Raw genomic sequence first — 20,952 nt, 5'->3', positions numbered from 1 at the left:
GTTGTTCTATCCTTTAGCAATCCATTTAGATGTTCTGACTTAAAGTACATTATTACGTTTTATTATGCATGTTTACATGGAATTTGGAGATGTAAGTTATAAAAACATCGATCGTACCTTCGCATCGGGTATGGTCAATGTCACAGGCAAGACATATTATCTTGCCCATGCCTAAAAGCAAAGCGTAAATATCGATGAAAACAAGGATTAGCAAGTTTCTTTTCTCGACTATACACCCCTCGCGGTTGCTATGAGGAAGTTTTGGCTACAATTTCTTGCGTCAGATTTTCACTGAGTTTTGCTTTATAAAGGTTACATCCTTGTTATAGACCATGTATACGGGTACTGCGTGGAATACTGATTCATTGAGATATTGAATTTCCGGATGTGATTTCTCCCTTTTCATTGTCATGTTTGTTTTTGTCGTTTACAGCGTCAATGACAACGTCAGAAACAAGAATGAGGATTTTTTTTTTCAGTTTTCACAAGATATTCACAACAGTTTCATATCACAAACTCGAGGTATCAGCAACTTCAGCAGAAGTCAGCTGGTGAATATAACCTAGACATTTTAGGATTATTAAAGGTGACTGATCAAAGCACAACAGGTTCCTTTTTTGCCATGTAACATCGCTGACGTATCACAGTTACATCCGTAAGATAATTTGTGCCGTAAACACAATGCCTTTCTTACATGATATCTAATAACATACTTTATCATCAGAGTTGGTTTTCGTTAGTCCGGAAGTTGATACTTTTTTCTGAGAAAAAAAAGCACAACATTGGGTCCTTGTTAGGAAAATCCGAAAATGAACTTGACTGCGATAAGAAATACTTAAATGTCGCTTCATTCTAGAATCAGGATTATCAACATGATTTAAAAATTCTATCTTTCAAGCTTAATACCTTTTATATACGCTCACAATAAATTAAATCATTATTAAATGCTACATTTTTGGTGTTATCTGGATCCTGCGACCTTCAAAGCAAATCAAAAACATCCATGGCTATAGGCCTTTAGGGAATGGAGAAAATATACTGGGTTCTTGTATACTCATAACAACTCGTTAGATCTCCAGTTTTTCAGTGACCCAGTCGTATAAATGACAAAGACGTGATCATAACAGATTCCCACCAATTTCGCCTGTCCAAATTGGCCACAGGAAAGGCTTGGAAGCTGACAATTGTTTTTAAATTCATTTGTCTATTAGGTACAAAGCAGCCGAACATCGTTTATTGTTTGCGACGATGAAACGTGACCAATGATTTATTTCTAGGTCATCATTGTGACGAGATAGAATACTCGTAACCATCTCTATAAAAACACTAATGTGCTATAGGAGAAATGCTTAGCTGCAGACTGACATATCACCAGTCGAGCTGTTTAAGCCTCGACAACCGATTTACATCACAACAGCATATTTCCTGATGCATGGATTATCTATACACATCGCACAGCTCTAGGGTTAATGATCTAAATGATGTCGGTTAGTCTCCCTATATACACTTCCGCTGACGCAGGTTCCCAGACGTCCGAATTTTACACGGTACTTTTATCGTTAATATTGTCCTACAGCACAATACATGTCTTTGTGTCTCGTCTACGGTGAAAAGAAAAAAATCCGAGACCTCCTATCGTAAAGCATACAGTGTTACGTAATGTAGGAAACGCATTGTATTAAAATTTCTTGATTTATATGAAAGAAAGACAATGAAACAATTTATTAAGGTATTTTTTTCTGTTTTATTGTACAGTCAAATAAACTATAATCGAAGTAAACATCGATACAGGTGTCACAAAAGGGCACGTGTAAAAAAAATATAAAATTTATCAATGGAGGATATCAAAGAATTCTGAGCTTAAGTCCCCATACAACAACGTCTTATCACAAAAGTTTAATACCTAGTAAAATAACTTCATGTCGCCCTCATAACCAACTTACACTCCACGTACATAGCTCTGTCTTGTAAACTCACAGACACTCCTTATCACATACTCCAGTAACAGTTCTCTGGACCCGTATTGGAATCATACCTTCATTAGGAGTTCAAGTGTATCCAATAAATAGGTTTTTTTTACGTTTCTGTTAGAAATGTCCTGTCAAAATTTTAAGTATACTACAAACTCTAGAATCAATTTTATATTTTTGTTGTTCATCTTTTTCAAACCGAGCCTTCACGTGTAATTTAATCAATAACGTACTGAAATCTATGCTGTTAAAAATTACATAATAAATTAAATAGATATCTTTATCACACTATACATTCCACAACATCAAAAACAAATCACAGGATTTCTGATCATAGATTTGTGTCAGTGAAAAATTGACAAATAGTGTACAAGATATCAAAGATCCGATAAGCAAAGAAATCCCAAAGAGCAATTATCAAAGGATTTCTAATGTATTGTTTAAATATATATCAAAGTAACATTCAGAGAAGAGGAGAAAAAAGAAAAGAAAAAAAAAGAAAAAAAGCTCTAGAAATTTTGTCATCCATAAAGCACATTAACACAGTTCTGGAATGATAATGTAGTGGGAAAACAACAGCAATTAATTAACCTATTTACGTCAACAAACACAGATATAACAAATTGTTAATGACGTTTAACAATTAATGGCACTTTCCCATTTACGTCAAAATAAGCAACAACTAACGGCCCAACATCAACACTGCGCAGAAAAAACTAGAAAGATAGTATGACTCAACACCTCTTGTCTGTAAACAACTGCAGACCCATTACACATCTCTAGTAACCTCGGTATGCCAAGTGCGCACGCGCACTACTTGTATCAATATGTATAACATTTAGCTGTTACAATAAATACGCAACGACGACAGTCAACAACTTGTGTGCCTGCTCTAATCGATACTATATTTTGATCTATCGACGTGATCACAGCTTCAGTGGTGCTGTTTGCTTCTCGTAGCCCTGAGATATTAATACTGTCTATGGGCATTGTACATTCACCAGATTAGTCACCGGTACATACATTTCAGTTATCTCGACTAGCATTCGATAATCTTTCATTCTCGTAAACAAACAGCCAAAAACGACTGGCAAAAGATCTTGACACCAATCAGAACGTCCAGTATGTTCCCTGGCCGTAACTACTAGCCAATCATATATACGTTCTAACCAGAACCATTCTCAGAAAAAGTGTCTCTTTCCACCCAAATTCGGTCATTGGGCAATCCTCCAGTAACACGGGGCGTGGCAAAAAATATCACCGTCGCCCTAGCACTTGTCCTTTGATGGCCGTTCACATTCATTCAAATGTCCAGCTACAAACTTTCCAGGCTTTATTCAAATAGCCTTCCAATTGGATTCTTCATGGAGTCCCATGCCATTGCTGGGTTCCAAACGTGAGGGCTCAAATCCCACGACAAAAAATCTCGGGTTGTGATTCCCTTCATTTCTTGGGCTCGTGGCGTTTCATGTGCAGCGCCAAGTGATCAGACCTTGCGAAGGACCGCTCACAAACCTTGCACTTGAAGGGTTTGGCACCCGTGTGCTTTCGTATGTGTCTGGTAAGCTCGTCGGACCTTGCGAATCTCCACTGACAAGTTGGGAAGTGACATTTGTATGGCTTTTCACCTGAAATGACAAATTAATGAAACATGAATGTCGTGGCTTTTTTAAAACATAAATAGATTATGTTACTTCACGTATAACTCTGTTTTCATTTCTTGTCTTAAAGAATGGAGTTAAGGACATCAATGATAACGAAAAGTTCCATTAATCTAATGAACGCAAATTTACCTGTGTGAATCCGCTGATGAGCTTTAAGATGTGAACTCTTGGTATAGGCTTTTCTGCAACCTGAAACACACAAAATAAATACAAACATTACTTTCCAATTCTGACACAAGCAATATGGGAATGATGGTTATTGTATGCATGTTCGCATTTGAGACATAGAATCTGCGCCGTCTGGTTGAGTACCTCAATAACAGATCAATTAACTTGATTTGTCTGGGGCATGTATCTAACCTGAACTGCCATTTTATACACAAACAGCTATTTCTGGAAATACAAAGACTATTCTTGTACCAAATAAATTTGACAGAACCAGCCATCTTACAGCTACACGGACTAAATCGATACCGTATATATATATTTAGCTTTCATTCACCGACATACGGGCACTCTAGTGTCATTGATTAGGCTAACACGGCAAGCTAGATTTACATTCTCTTGGTCAACCAACGACTTGGCTGATGTGACGTAAATAATGCATGGCTTGCTCTCTATTCGTCATGCCATCAGCTTGTTTATCTTTCTATAATGATGTACGCCTTCTAATATCTCGATAGGTTACAGATGCCGAGCCGGAGGCTTTCTTTCAACAAACGGCGCATAAATGAGCGAAATTTGAAAACAACTGTCTACTGCTTTGGTTATTTTCCTGTTAAAAATGTATTAACATTCTATGTTTTCGTTTATCGTGTATAGATTTTATCTCGAAATACCACTGCTCGACAGCTGTTCTGCGTCAACACTATATTCAGCACATGTACACACACGTACTACTTCTGTAAGATGTTTGATTCACTGTAGTATTTAACACTGAGCGCTTACTTTCTACGTTCGCCAGACCCAGACCAAGTAAATATTTTCTTGACATCAATCATGACGTCAGAAGGTCTATCAATTTACAACATGGTTTAAAAGTATAGCGTTTACGTCACGAAGGTTATTAATGGCACAAGTAATCGTAAAATTATTGTAAATAAGTAGTTTCTCTTTATAGAGGGGAGAGGGGTAAAATAATCACCTGGAAATTCACAGAAGTGGATACGCCGTTTCTCCAACTCGGGATTGTTCTTTCGGTTGTATTTGATGGTGGAACAGCCTGGATGTGTCAACTGGGGCTTGCTTTGGCGTGTCGGTGTGTGGGTCCTGATGGGAATGACTGGTTTAATGTTGAAACCACCGGCTGGGGATGATAAGGGAGATGGGCGGTGAAGTCCAGGGTAAGGGGGTGGGGGAGTCCGACGGACCGTGTCCTGGTCTGGACTTCCTGGCTGGGAGTTAGGAGGAGTAGGGGGTAACACGGGAACGGTGTGGGGCGGGGTGCTCACGTACATCCGATTGTTTGTGGTCACCTGCGATTTGTTAACGCCCACAGATCTAAGCTGGGTAATATATTGCACAACTGATGACCCGGGCTGGGAAAGAATCACTTGTTGGGAAACTGGAATAGGAAGAGTTTTGGGACGAGAATTAAAACTATCTGAAACACTAGCTGTCAACAGACAGCTCGGCTCCGACGGCTCTACTTTAATAGTTACGCCATTAGGCGTTGTCCTTTGTGAATTTTCAAACTGACAAGAAGGTTTACTAGTTAAGTCCACAAATTCCGATTTAATCTTAGGTATCGTAGTGGCACCTTTCGTTTGGTATACCTCGTCTCTCTTCTCATCGTTAACCGAAGGTTCGAGAATATCAAAACTACTTCGGAGGTCCTCCCATAGCGAATCCGACACTTTTTTACTCTGTTCCTCTAACTCAGTGTAACTGCTGGGGACGAATGTGTCCATCATGGTAGCACTGACGTCAAAGGAGGTAGTATCCACCTTCTTGACTGACGGAATAACTTTCTTGGGACTAGAAACATCTCCAAAGAATTCGGAAATGAGATTAGAACTTCCGCGTCTCGGTATATCACTTGTCTGGGACTTCGGGTTACCAATCAACCCTGTTCTAAGGTGTCCCAAGTCCATGTACTTGGCACGTGCCAACTGAACGCGCTGTTTGGCGTTGTTCAATTCCGGTGTGTCTTTATCATCGCCGAAGAACTCGTCGACTACTGAGGCGCTTTCGCGCCTCACCTTCTTCGCTACTGGTGCTTGAGTCAGGGGGTCATATGGCAGATATTTTTCCAATTCTTGGACAACCTGAAAGTTAAAAAAAATGAATTAATAAAATAGCTGATCAATTTTCGTACACACTTCTTCATTTCAAATATATTTTATTTATAAGTTTTATTTGTAAGCTCACATTAAATATAGACATTCTTTTTCACAAACAGAAACAAAATGGCTGAACACGCGATCAATGCCTTTCAAAGGTTTCGGCTCACGAGCCGAAACGCCCACTCGTATGCTGACTGAGTTTTATGAATGACTCCAGCTCTGTAAACTAGTTATGAATGGAATGGCGCAGTCGGTTCATCAGGTCCACGATCACTGATAAACCGTCCAATCACATGCGCCGTTTCAGACATGCCTGGCTAAATACCTGCCGATGGCGGTGAACGACACACACCAGACTTTAACCACCGAATATTGTGTCTAACATTCAAAAAATCGAATGTAGATTACGTTACAGGGTTTTCCTATAAGATGCATCACTGTTTAGAATATGACATAGGTACTATAACGGACGTAGTAGGGAGTATGTCGCTAGCAGGGCCACACAATGTATTTTTGGGTATCTGTTAATGAATTCCAACACCTTCGTAATGACGTCACTTCGATGAATATAGAGTATTAAACCCAAAGCATGTTATGATGATACATTGTATGTTGTGTAGTAAATTATTGTAGTTTCTCTAAAATACTTAACTTAAATGGGACGTTTTATTAAACTCGGTTTACTATTGAGGTATATCCGGCTATAAGTTAAGGCTGACGTTTACCTGTAGATATCACAGTGTCACTTATACTAGGACACAGGTAAACTCTACAAAGTGCCCAGTCACACACACGCACACGTTACGAGCGACCTAGCCAGTCTACAAATATTTCACAATATCAAATATCGCCAGGCCCTACATGACAACCTGACCGACTTTTTCAAGTGTCGACATCTCAAAATGGCGTTAAGACATCTGGCTTACCTCGGTTCGATAAATGATTAAATATTCTAATTTAAAGTCATGACACGTATACAGGCTTGTTACTTGAATGGAAAAGTACCACTTGGTAATATATAGGCCCGATAGTAGATCTCAATTGATTAAAAATCGATTTTTTCCCCCCTCGGTACATATAGGTTTAGTGTAGGTTAACCAAGCGTGTGAACTACCATCTCTCAGTTCGACAACCTCAAGCCGATAACAAACCCATGGTAGAAACGTATTCGCGATGTTTGATGAAATCAGTTAAATTTATTCAACTAAAATGTACTTACGTTCCACTGCACAGCTACATCCGCGCTAGGCGGGAGAAAACAATCGTCTTGGTCGGGCACAATTTGATCCTCGAAAATTTCGGTCTCTTCTAAAAGGAATTCAGTGTTCGCCATCGGTTTAGGAGCACTGCTTGATGAAAGTAAAATTCCACAAGTCGGTTTCACTGAAATATGAATATGTTTTATGTATAATTCACAGATGGTGATTGTAACACGTCTCACCTCCTCTCTCTCTAGACAATCTATTTATGAATGAACCCACACAAGACTGTTGCTCTTATATACCGTTGTTATGTTCAACCAATCACATGAAAAGGAGGCGGAGCTATTTGTCGACCTTGAATAATAAGCTGGCTGGCTTCCAAAAAAATATAGTAGCAACATCCGTATTTCTTGGTACTAGTAATCGCGTTTTAACATGACGAGGACTAATATTTCACTGCATTTAGGATATATAATCATAAATTTGACATCAAACCCAAACCATGGTTCAATCAGATGATGATGGTAGAATATATAGAAATTGTTTATTTCATTCACTGAAAATGACGTCATGAGCATGTGACGTTCGCAGTAGGTCAAAGTTCAAAAAACAGACCCGACTGGAGTAAACAACATTTACAAAAGAACCAGAATCATCTATTACCTGTACTTGTACCAGGTGTATAGAGCGATGTGTGAGTAATTTAATTATTGTTGTGATGAATGGTGATTTTATGCAGAAGATAAATTAACTCGATAACGAAACGAAGGAATCTTAAAAACAACTTCGAAAGATGATGAAATAGAGCACACGGCACAAGTATTAGTCATACAATACATTTCGTTAATCGATTCTCAAGGACGTGCTGTCAATAACATCCTGCCCCGGGGTATGAACATAGGACGGAAAACACATCTTCACCGCATATTTCATTAAACCGATTATCTACTTACAACCACTGTTTAAAATTCTTTCTGGAATCCGATATAGTAGATTGTTACACACACGTACTGGTATATATCTTGAACAGGGCAATGGGTAAAATCACACAATCTAGGGTTCAAAGTCCTCTCTGCAGGATGACGTAAGAGTTTTGTAAGTGGACACTTTATAACAGGTAGTGAGTTGGTGATTTATATAATATCCACATAGTATATTATCAAGAATATAAAAAACAATTAAATTTTGAAGCCTTCAGTTCGTCCCATTATATATAAATAAATGTTTCAGAATGGCCTTACACGATATGAACAGAATTTGAAACTGTCCTTGTATAAATTTTTCTACGAGATCACATTCTCCTGTTTAACGATACAATAAATATGACACGTAGAAATCAACTTAAACTGTATATAGACTGACATTCGTGACAAACTTCACCAAAAACCTAACTAATCCGAACAGACAAATTACTGATATGTTAACCTTAATCGGTACAGGTATCGACCATAAACCTGCATTTTGTCGCCTACGTTTGCGGGATATTTCTCATCAAACTGTCTTTACAGTTCAGGGCAAATAAAAGACCAGCAGTTTACATTCTAATACATCGGATTTGATCAAATTCAAAAGCTCTCAAATCTGTCGGGAAAAATACTCATAAAGATGCGGATATAAACAAATAAACTATCGCTAGAGGGCCAGTTTCTGTTTATTTTTATTATTATTTTATTATTATTTTATTATTCTCATCATTATTACCTCTTTTTCATAGATTCCATAGAATCAATACAATCAAAATAAAATCAAGATTGAATCTAGAGTCGTATAGTGTACATAGCAAATATACAGGTAATTAATCACAATAATGTAGTTCATAAGTTTTAACAGTTGACACGGAAATCTTAAATCTACCATTCTGAAATTTTCCAAATCTTCTTCCGACATTTCATGGTTTAAAGTGCCACCAACAAAGTATTCATTAAGTGAAAGTCCGACAAATTATGCAACCACGTCATGATATTAATACCCAACTTATTGACTAATTGACACCTTAATTAATATCGAATATCAGTATTTTTTCACTGTGACAAATAATATGTGTTATAGAATCTTTGTATAACATACCACGGTAGTAACACAATTCCTCATGGTTCAACATGCACGAACTTACACATACTTTTAACATACACTGTATATATCGATAATATTGAGGATACTGTACTGTTAATTTCCATAAGTGATGTACTTAAAGCTAAAGATGGATAAGCTTAAATATATAAAAAAATAATTATCATTTCTCATGCGCTCTAACCATGCATGTTTTCTATACTATATACACTTGAATAAACAAACATTTCCATTGTAATTTTCCTGGAAATGACCGTAACATTATACAGTCAACAAATGTATCATACAATGAGTACTTCCTCAAGATACACATAGTATCGGGTATAAATCCCTGTTGTTTTTCCAATGTTCATATCAAACATACAAAATCTAGTGAAAGATATTCTGTGTGCTAACATAACTTACAATCTATGTTACAAATTCGTCCCAGAAATAATAATTGCTTGATGTTGATATAGAATCGAATGCTAGACCAGCCAGGCAATGAAACACACATATCAGTCACTAGTAGTTCTTTTTTTCAAAACATAAAATGGATTTTACTGTAAAATTTTGCTTTATATTTTTGCTAGCGTGTAGTATCTATTGTATATGAAATACGTGTTGTATTGTACTATGTAATGCTATATATATATATATATATATATATATAAACCTTTTATGACAAAGTATGAAACACTTGTATAATGCTTTGTAATTATGTTTTTTCTATACTTAATATGATTAAAAAATAAAATAGATTGGATTGATTTTGACAAAAATCGATCACACACATCATTACATATTCATCTCTAAAACAGCACTTATATTCTCGATATACTGATAATGAACTCCTCGGTTTTCGAACAGATCTCTTTCCACATTAAATTCTTTCATTGGGTGTTTCTTTGGTTAATCTGGTCTTTCATGTTGTAAATAAACATATAATTGACATTACATACAAGTAAACAACCTAAGTCCTTTGTAGTCTGGGTGTCCCTGTATAAACCTGTACACATGTTTACCTAGTACACTAAGTCGGGTACCTGTAGACCGTGGAAGCCAGTAAACAGGCGCTTTATACAACACCCAACTTAACAAGCTTTACACCACCATGTAGGAAAAATGTAATGCTTAAAATCATCGGATTGAAATCTTGACAAACACGTGCTGTTATTTGAAATTAACTTCCCGAGAAAACCCTACGATGAAAGCTTATTGATTTGGACTTGTTCTTGAAAAAAACACAATTTGAAATTTTAAACTTTCACATGGCGAAGATCAGTATGCTTTGGGCGAATAGTACATACACACTGCACGAGTAACTCCCACATACACAACCGACTTGTAACAAACACCGTTGTAGGAGGTAACGAAAATCAAACGTTCACGGACATTGTTACACAGTTAAAAATATACTGGTCATTTCCTGTCAACATTTTTCAATAACATTGATATGAATGAAAATTTAAAAAAAAAAAAAAAAAACACGTCAAGTGTTTAATGTAGATTTGGTTGTACGTCATTGGTTCAACACTATTGCCATATAATATGTAACAAAAGCTAAAGAACGTAAATAAATCAAGGCTTAAAAATAAACAGTCAACTTGCCAAGTTAACAATAAAATCATTTTAAAAGGCAACATGTTTTATTTACCAAGTAACTATTAAATTAAACCATTGCAACTCAGAGAGAACTTAGGAAGATATTAATTTCATTTCCCCCAGATTTCCCATTTTTAAGGAAATGTTTGTCTGGGTACAATGTACTTACGATTCACATTTGAACATCATATTTTGTTTTAATTTTCCAAACCTCCCTCGCCATCCCCTCCCCACCACAAAAAACCCAAACAAACAAACAAAACATGAAGGTCACTGATGGTCATAACCTGGGATATAAGAAATCTTACACGTTATTTGCTGCAAAGTCCATTACTACTTGGTAACAAAGAAAAAGATAGAAAAATGTTGGGAAAATGGATGCTGGATCCACTCAGGACATTTATTTATTTTGAGGTAAAATAAAGTATGATTTGTTATATGACAATGTTAGCTTATTAACTGACAGCATTGTCACTGAGTGATGTGTTCTCAGAGTGTACAGGAGTAACAATGAGTGATGGGTTCCCTGAGTGTACAGGAATAATGTGTGACGTGTTCCCCAAATGTACAGGAGTAAAAATGAGTGATGTGTTTCCTGAGTGTACAGGAGTAACAATGAGTGACGTGTTCTCTTGAGTGTACAGGAGTGACAGTGAGTGACGTTTTCTCTTGAGTGTACAGAAGTAACAATGAGTGGCATGTTTCCCTTGTGTACAGGAGTAACAATGAGTGATGTGTTCCTCTGATGTACATGAGTAACAATGAGTGGCATGTTTCCTGAGTGTACAGGAGTAACAATGAGTGATGTGTTTCCCTGGTGTACAGGAGTAACAATGAGTGATGTGTTCCCCGAGCGTACAGGAGTAACAATGAGTGGCATGTTTCCCTGGTGTACAGGAGTAACAATGAGTGGCATGTTTCCTGAGTGTACAGGAGTAACAATGAGTGGCATGTTTCCCTGGTGTACAAGAGTAACAATGAGTGGCGTGTTTCCTGAGTGTACAGGAGTAACAATGAGTGGCATGTTTCCCTGGTGTACAGGAGTAACAGTGAGTGGCATGTTTCCTGAGTGTACAGGAGTAACAATGAGTGGCATGTTTCCCTGGTGTACAGGAGTAACAGTGAGTGGCATGTTTCCCTGGTGTACAGGAGTAACAATGAGTGGCGTGTTTCCTGAGTGTACAGGAGTAACAATGAGTGGCATGTTTCCCTGGTGTACAGGAGTAACAGTGAGTGGCATGTTTCCTGAGTGTACAGGAGTAACAATGAGTGGCATGTTTCCCTGGTGTATAGAAGTTACAATGAGTGGGATGTTTTCTGAGTGTACAGGAGTAACAATGAGTGGCATGTTTCCCTGGTGTATAGAAGTAATAATGAGTGGCATGTTTCCCTGGTGTACAGGAGTAACAATGAGTGATGTGTTCCCCAAGTGCACAGGAATAACAATGAGTGATGTGTTCCCCAGGTGCACAGGAATAACAATGAGTGATGTGTTCCCTGGACCTACAAAAGTAGCAATAAAGGACGAGGTCCCAGAGTATACAACAATAAGTGTCAGTAATAATGTGTTCCAACTTGGGTGCGACATTAACAACGGACGATGTATTCCATCGAGGTCCCTTAGACTGTTTTTCCTGCTCACATTGTAACACAAGAAATCATTGTAAGCCAATATAAGGAACAGGCTGGCGTCATTCTCCTTCTCAAACGTGCACTTCCATCATGTTAGTAATCAAATTAAACTGTTCTAGAATACATGATTAAACCAGTTACTAACTAAATAACTTGCAACTTACACATATTGAGCTGTTGAAGGATAAATCCGAGTGAAAGTTATGCCCCGAATGGTACGCTGTGTATTTTTTGAGCGTATGGTCTGTTTACATGTCTCTTCCGTATCACACTGTCGGACTTGTATGCAGAATTATCGCTTTTATGTCTCATATATTTGTAAGTACCATAAATCCACGTAAGACGTCACTAACTGACCGTTACATGTATAATGTACAGACTAGTTTCGGACACTAGCGATTAATTATCCGGATAACTGTCACTCCAGTCCAGTCCGAATCGTACACTAGTATCGCCCTAACAATCGGGGCATTGTCTATGATGTAACAGTGATATTAATATGCGTTTTACACGGAGGTTGTAGCAAATAACGGAGCTGTTCGCCAGGATGATTTAGGCTATCTGACCCGAAACTGATCGACAACAGCGTGTTTGGTCGGCGATAATGCCATGTCACTGTCCAGTTTAGCCAATCTTTTACACGACATCGGCCATGTTCTTGTACGTAAACTGGACACTGGCATGAGTTACAATTTGCAGTGGGATACCACTGAATCCAACATGTATATATAAGATGTACATGAAATATAGTGATTTCTATCAAAGATCTCAAATCATCATGATGGGTGTTGGGTTTTATGTCAAGTCACTGTGATTAATATCCAAACCTCAGCGTTTCGAACGTCGTACAATGTACTGGTAATCACTTACTTCAGTGCCAAGGGATCGAACCTAGAACCTAAGGCCAGATGGATTCGACAATCTGCTGGGAGCTAAATCTTTCCTTTAAAAAAAAAAAATTTGTTCATGTGTGTGATATTGTGTTTAAATAATAAGCCTTATACCATAAGAAATCCCTGATGCACATAGTCTCCCTGCAACGCAGTGGAAATCAAGGAGGACAATATCATTGAATATAGTTAGGGGCTAAAGGGAGGAAGATGGAAGGTATATTGTACTTTTTGGAATAAGAGGGGCTGGGGGCGCACAGTGGACTAAAACCGGAAAAATGACCAGTTATCTAATTTTCGACAAAATGATTAATAAACATACTAGAAGATTCCTTTGAGGAAAATGGCGTTAAACGTCTTGAAAACGTATTGAACGTTTCTAATTTTCATTGGAGAGGGGCGGAGGTACATATACGATGGGGAGGTCCCGAGATCAAGACAGGAACAGATAGGCGACACGGAAGTGTCTACAAGTACAGTAGATTCGTGTGACAATCAGCAATCAACTTAATCTTTCCTACATGTTGGCATTCAAGACATTTCTACGTTACAGGTACGACTTCCATGGATAACCGGAACAATAATACCGTTATCGCCTAGTTTACATCTCGTGGCGACGTAGTTATATATCAATAACGAAATTCGGTCGATAACCTCACACCGACACAGGTAATTGTCGTGCACTCACTCACCTGGTGATAGAATCAATACCTACTAAATCACAGATCAATATACCTTGTGTCATACCTGTGTGGTGTACCGGTCACTGACGTGTGTATTACTAACACCGCAAACATCATCAACTGTCGTCGTGCGCACTGCCCCAGGAGAGTCAACAAAGAACCGGCTAATTTATGTACCTATCACATTATCTATACTGTTATGTATTTATCATGTCATTTGAAATCCGATTTAAAAAAAATTGTGAAGTCCTGAATTGCTGAAAATCGATGTTGTTTAAATTTGTCGACAATGAATGGCACAGATCCGGATAGTATTTTTCATGTAGAGAAATGGGTAACACTACTTGTATATTCTTGTGACCGGTGACCAGTGCCTTGTCTTTGTTTCCATAAGATTAAAAAAAAGCAATCCTATTGATAATAATTGTTGTTTATCAGTAGACATCATAGTGTTTAAACCACTTGAGTAATTGATGACGGGTGTCGTGTATCGTAACCGTTATCGCTTCTGACTACCTGTTCACTAGCCTGGCGGTCACATATCGATTCACGTGCCAGGCTGTCATCGTCACCAGGGACAAAGTTCGTTCGGTTCGGCTCGGTTCAGTTCGGTCTTTTTTTTTAAATAACTGACGCGGAATTGAAATATTGTTTTACTTTCAACACCCTACCCCACGCATAGATATAAAGATTAACAAATCTTCGGTGGAATCAGGCTATTGAACGGATCCTGGTGCGTAGGAAGACATAAATTAGGGGTATGATACGAAGACAATAATGTTGTGATGATAATGCACTCAAAACCAAACAGATCACAAAACAAGAGTATTATTCACGGGGTATTTCTGATTTAAATTTGGTACAGGGCTGAAATACATGCTGGCATTTTCCATGCTGGCTTTCCAGATTGCATAAAAGACACACATTAGAGTAAAATAACGAATTTAACTGCATCGCACCGCTGTCTTTCTATTACACATCAGTGACAAGGCCCTCCATTTAAAGACATATAGGAGGCGACTGTTGGTTACTTTCCTACGTCCAGCGCTGTTTAATGATTGTGTAACTGTGTAGCTTGTGTTTTGTAATCTATTCCTGTATATGACAAGGACTGTTTGACAAGTTGTGAGCCTTGAATTGAAGAAGTTAAGCAGGGATGTTTTTTCAGCTCTATTTATCCTCTGACTATTTAATACTGTGTAACCGAAGACTAGTGTAACAATGCAAATGAAGTAAACAAAGCCAATTACTTTTGAAAAATCGACATAATCACTGAAAGAGCAGTGATGCAATATTGCCATAAGGAAGGTCTAGCACATAAGGATATCCATACTGATATGGAAGCAACATTAGGGAATGGTGTCCCTTCACATTCTACAGTGAAAAAGTGGATGACAGAATTTAAGCGTGGCAGGCAGAGCCTTGGGGATGACGCCTGTCCTGGTAGACCTGTCCCTATTGCAACCCCACAAATAGTCAATAATGTCCATGATATTGTTATGGCTAACAGACAAATTACAGAGAGATGTATAGCCACTACAATTGGGATTTCACAGGAAAGAGTACATTCAATTCTTACGAAATCTTGCAATAAGAAAGCTCTCAGCCCGTTGTGTACCAAGATTTCTGACAGTTGATCGGAAACATTCCAGACGGACTCTGTCGCGTGCTAATCTTAACATTTTATAGGCAAATCATGCTAACTGTCTGCAGAGGTTTGTGACTTTTGACGAAACTCGGGTCCATCATTTCACCCTAGAGGCAAAACAACAGTCTCAACAATGGAAACACCCTGGTTCAACCACGCAAAAGAAGACAATTAATATTCCATCAGCTGGAAAGGTCATGGCCTCGGTTTTCTGGGATGCTGATGATGTTCTGACAGTAAATTACCTGCAAAAAGGACAAACAATCAACGGCACATATCATGCGTCACGTCTTGGGCAGTTTAGAGTAAATATTAAACTCCATTGTAGTGGAAAGCTCAGTAAAAGTGTGTTGTTATACCAGGGCAATGTACCTATTTACAAGTCTGTTAACAAGTTTACAATCAGTCCTCGTGCTTACGGTGCAGTTTTTACAGTTAACTGTTTAGCCAATGAAGGATAAACACTTACACAATTGTTTGCTTACTAGATACATCGAACCGTGAACAGCCCGGGTCAAGTTTCCTTATAGTAGGTGGTGGTCACTCAACTGAACAACATATGGGAGACTCGTCGTCTCGTTGCCTTCCAGTTATATCAACTAGAGTAAATTATATACAAGGATACAACCACGTCAGGACACACTGGTTTATTTTTATATGGTTTATTTTCCACGAGTAGGAGGTGTCACCCGCAGCTCGGATATTGACAGGAAGCGACGTAGGTTAATGCTCTCACTTGTTTTTAGCGGCCCCATCTTCGATACTCAGGTGGATACGATCGCGTTCGATCCCTGCTGAGAGTGGAAGTGATCGTAACACCTACAGTATGAGGATGCGTGTCCCCCTGGCTAGACGAACACCAAGAGTGTAAAATAAAAATATAAAAAGAAAAGCAAGCGAGAATGAAGTAATCGAGATGTCGCGTGTTGTAATGGCGGCTGTTAAGATCTTTATTTTTATTGTCTCCTTGATAGAGATATAAGTTGACGCATTGATTACCTGTCTCCTGTACAGGTTATACACAAGGAGAAGAAGAACGAGGATTTAGTGTTACAGCACTATATATGAGATTTTTTTTTCAGACAGGTTAAAAACGTACAATTAGAAGAAATGATATGTTTTACTTCATTTCGGACAGGCACGTACGATTTAGCGACGAAAGAAGTTTAGAATAAAAAATCTATTAAATGAAACACACTTTAAACATCATCATCGTCGTTGTCGTCGTCGTCATCATCATCATCATCAAGACTGATAAAAATCAGCAATGTTTTCAATACAGAAAAATCAATTAAAAGAATATTCCCTAATAATACATGTCTGTGATACTGTTACATGTAATATTATAATTTGCACAAGCTTGTCCATTTTTGACGATAACTTTTAACCCAATCCTCGTGTAATCGTTTTTTTACTTTACAGATGGTACTGAAGATTAGCGGTGAATCTTCGCAAGCCAAGATTGTTTAATATACTAGTGATTGTAACTCCGGGAAGTTCAAGGATGGGTCAAAGAGACATGTTAAACGTTCTCAAACAATAGACGAATATTTCGCATTGTTTTACCGGAAATGTAGAAAATACGGTATGATAACATCGGCGCGTGTGTAGGCACATTCTGTCTGCTAACATGAAAATAGTAGCGGTCAGACTGACCGGCCTTAGATTACACCGAACCATACCTGCGGTATTGATCGCCAATCGGCCGTGCATCGAAATATAACGAAAATTTCTTATCAAATAAAGAACTAAAGAATTCAATGTATATTTAACACCACAACATTTTCAGTTGTAATCCTATCTTAAAAACAGCGACTACGTGTTGTACTTAACACTTCCTATTACTAATCAATGCTAAACGTTACATTTTCTTTCGCAAAACAAATACGTATTTCATATGTTTGTAAGGTATGGTTAGGCATCAAGACGTTGTTTGGGCCTGAATGAAAATATTGTCCAGGATATGTGAAATAACACAGGCAAATAATCTGTACAATACATCAAAAAATGAACTAGAAAGAGAAAAGAATTTAAAGTGACATTCGTGTCAACGTTTAAATCGAAAATATGTACTGGAAAAAAAGAAGAAATTCACTGGTACTGAACACCACGAAACCTGTACAGTTCATGTTGCTTTTGTGTTTGTCGTAATTGGGTGGTGAAAGATTTCCGAATTGCTGTAGAATAAGAACAATTCTAGCAGTTTTATATGTTGTATACACACTAACACACACATACACTGAAAAGTTTTGATGAATAAAAGTCACAAGAAACAATATATGAGACGAGAGGAATGCTTCATACAGTTGTCATATGCAAAACAGTAGGAGTGTTTAATTATTGTCATTATTCTATATGCTAAAAATGATGGGTAATTAAAAAAAATGATTGATGTTTACAAAGTTTGTATCCACTATTTATTGTATATAATATCACACGCACGCACGCCCCCCACCCCACTACCATACACATATGTAAATAATTCCGTGATAATATCATGAAATTTTAAATAGAGAGAAAAAATCCGGAATGTGCTAGTAGCCAGATAACGTTATCCTAAATGCTTTACTAAACTACAGTAAATTGTGTATTCTTAAACCAATAGCGATTTTCCATTTAGTTTTTATCATTTTTGAATTATTTATTTTAAGAAGACTTTCTGTATTTTTACAATTTCTTTAGTTCTCTCGTTAACGCGTTAGTTTTATTTGAAGTTATTTCTTAAATGTTCTCACTTCTATGGAATACACGTCAAAGTAATTCTATTCGTTATTGCCATTCCTCTGAAAAAGGTCATTTGGTGTATAAATTGTAGACCGTATTAACTGTAACCATACCGCAATACTATCGTGAAAAAAACAAAAGACAAATTTCACCGTGTCAGCAACACGATTGGTCGAATGGTTCAAGCAGTACTTTAAAAATATTAAAACAATACCATGAAAACTGCTCGTAAAGTGTCCTAACTGCACCAACAACACAAAACACAGCCTGTTGATCAATACTTGAATTCTGACACAAGTTATTTATGAAATGTCACATGTACTTAATACAGGTACACCTGGCTCCAACAAAGTGCTGTTTCAGATTATCACAATGAACCACTCCATGTTCACTCGCATAATATTCGATGCTGGTTAGGATACGACAGTTTACAGTTTTTTCCGCTGTCAACGTACCCCACCCCTGTATGTATCTCATCTTCTCAAAGGGGGTCATCAAAACTGCTGATATCACGCCTTTACACGATAAGATACATTTAGTTTAAAGGGTATGGTTTCAAATTAATGATTGATATATAAGTTATTCTCGTAAAACTGTTGAGTGGGTGTCTGGTTTTCTGACAGCAACATGTTTACTTCATACAAATAAGTTGAAGGCAGGATACAAATGTAAGAGCACAATGTACTTGCTATATGAAGGAAACAAGACCAACACATTTTTAGTGTTATTTACTTTTCTTGTTCCAAAAATTCAATATTAACAATTGGTGTTCTCTGGACAGAAATTATTCCTTGTATACGGATATTTTAAAAATGTTTTTTTTTAAATGAGGCCAATGCAAAAATCCAACAAGATTAGTCAAGCAGCTCGATCCATCAAACCGAACCTGTCTGCACGCTTTTTGCCATCCTGTCCGAGATTCTTTATATGCATATATTATTAGTTGGCTTGTAACTAGACTGGGACACACACATTAAACCGAATACTCAGTCTATGAAACACTGTCTTATCTTCATCCTTTAACTTCTCAACGTTTTTAATTTTTGCGGAAAAATGTGTATTCAGCATATGATAAAAAGTAATATAAATATCAAATGATGATTTAAAAATTGAATGTTCGGTTTTACACAACTGTATTGATCGCTTTGAATAAAAACCGAAACAGCCATGTAGAAGTAAGCGTGACCGGCTCTGATTTGGGTGTACATGTCGATATTTCTTGTACTCTCCAAAGGTTAGAGATATCACGAAAGAATAAGTCAGTGGGGAAATCAAATCATTGTTGGTACTTTCAATTTTTTACAAGGAAGTCGTGTGCGGAAGCTTGTGTGCTACGTCACGTGTACTTATCTGCATTTTCGGCGTTTTCATTGGTGGTGTATATCGGTTTGTTATGATTTTTTTATTTGTTTTAACAGCAGTTTACTCATATTTTTTTATGTGGCTTATTTTTCTCGGCAATTATTTCACATTCTTTTAGAAGGAGAAAACTAGTGTTGAATTCAATGAAATTTGGATACGTTCCCTAAAACAAAAAAAGGTTGGAACATGACTTCATCGTCAACGTGACAGATCTGGACGATTTAATCACGTTATACAAATACATGTACCACTGACGATATTGTTTCTCATATGATATAACCACTATAGGTTCAATGTTTGAAGCAGACAGGGTAGTGGCTTTACACGGGCCAACAGGTTGATATATTCTAGGACAAACGGTACACGAGTTAATTGAGGAAGTTAACCACCCAGATTACACTCGATCATATTCGATTGATGGCCCTTCAACAGTGGTAAACCACTAAGGAACTTGTCCGTACGATATATCAATCACTTTCGCAAAAATATCGACAGATGTATTTACGGTTAGTACTCCAACTGTACTTAAATACTGACTTCAATTTCTTTTAGAAACAAAAAAGTTCAAAATTTGTTAATTTCATGAATTCACACATATTTAATGTATAGCATTACATTATAGCGAACACTTTATGGTATTGCTATAGGCGTGTGTGATTCAAAGTGAATGAAAATCGAACCCAGCCGCGGATAGCTGACTGACCAGAACTTTCTGCAGAACGGACTGTAAACGTACAACCTATTACTTGTTAAAAAGTAACCCGACATACAAAATATCCCTTCATTCAGTCACGTGGAAATAAAAGCATTGCCATGATGTTCAAATAATTCAAACTGGAAAACGTATGTAAAAGGGTGATTTTTAAAACAACAAACATTGAAAAACAGAAACATGTGATACCGCAAATTTGTTCAAGTGAGTAGATTTTATCCATAGTCATACGGATGTCCTAAAGTCGAAGCACAGAAAAGCTGGCAGGTAGTCCCGTCCCTGTGTAACATTACCAAGTATGTCTTGCATTCTACGTACGTGCCAACGGTACAGCTTGGGAGAGAACATGACTCAAGGATCTATTAGTAGCCGTTTGCTTCCCAGAATATCTGTATGTATCTGAAATATTGCGCACACTCTTTGGTAGAGTCACTGCTTAATTTGTATCGGACACTTTACTCTACGTAATTAATATTACTGGTCTAACGACCACCGTTTTAAAGTGCAAGGGAGGTAACTGCAACAA

General features: G+C 37.5%; 2 protein-coding genes across 2 annotated transcripts; both read right to left on the bottom strand.

Annotated features, from left to right (window-relative positions):
- Window positions 1–1,720: 1,720 nt before the first annotated feature.
- LOC132545569 (Krueppel-like factor 8) lies at window positions 1,721–7,380 on the bottom strand. Its single transcript, XM_060209259.1, has 4 exons — window positions 7,139–7,380; window positions 4,779–5,901; window positions 3,764–3,823; window positions 1,721–3,598 (listed from the first exon to the last, which is right to left on the bottom strand). The coding sequence occupies exons 1-4, from the start codon at window positions 7,250–7,252 to the stop codon at window positions 3,414–3,416; spliced, it is 1,482 nt and encodes a 493-aa protein (XP_060065242.1). The 5' UTR covers window positions 7,253–7,380; the 3' UTR covers window positions 1,721–3,413.
- A 3,371-nt stretch (window positions 7,381–10,751) lies between these two features.
- Window positions 10,752–12,123, bottom strand: LOC132545488 (transforming acidic coiled-coil-containing protein 3-like). Its single transcript, XM_060209170.1, has 2 exons — window positions 11,527–12,123; window positions 10,752–10,757 (listed from the first exon to the last, which is right to left on the bottom strand). Exons 1-2 carry the CDS (start codon window positions 12,121–12,123, stop codon window positions 10,752–10,754), a joined length of 603 nt encoding a protein of 200 aa, XP_060065153.1.
- Between the last annotated feature and the right edge of the window lie 8,829 nt (window positions 12,124–20,952).

This window comes from Ylistrum balloti, unplaced genomic scaffold, assembly GCF_031769215.1.
Source record: "Ylistrum balloti isolate Yb309-2 unplaced genomic scaffold, AGI_CSIRO_Ybal_v1 Utg369850, whole genome shotgun sequence".
NCBI lineage: Eukaryota > Metazoa > Mollusca > Bivalvia > Pectinida > Pectinidae > Ylistrum > Ylistrum balloti.
The sequence above is the reverse complement of the archived record's forward strand: the minus strand, read 5'-3'. Positions and strand labels throughout refer to the sequence as shown.

Coding starts and splice junctions, on each gene's coding strand:
- LOC132545569 (XM_060209259.1), bottom strand. CDS start 7,252: ATGGCGAACACTGAATTCCTTTTAGAAGAGACCGAAATTTTCGAGGAT. Junction 5,902..7,138: donor ATGTAGCTGTGCAGTGGAAC/GTAAGTACATTT, acceptor TTTAACTTTCAG/GTTGTCCAAGAATTGGAAAA. Junction 3,599..3,763: donor TCATCAGCGGATTCACACAG/GTAAATTTGCGT, acceptor TTGTCATTTCAG/GTGAAAAGCCATACAAATGT.
- LOC132545488 (XM_060209170.1), bottom strand. CDS start 12,123: ATGCCACTCATTGTTACTCCTGTACACTCAGAAAACATCCCACTCATT.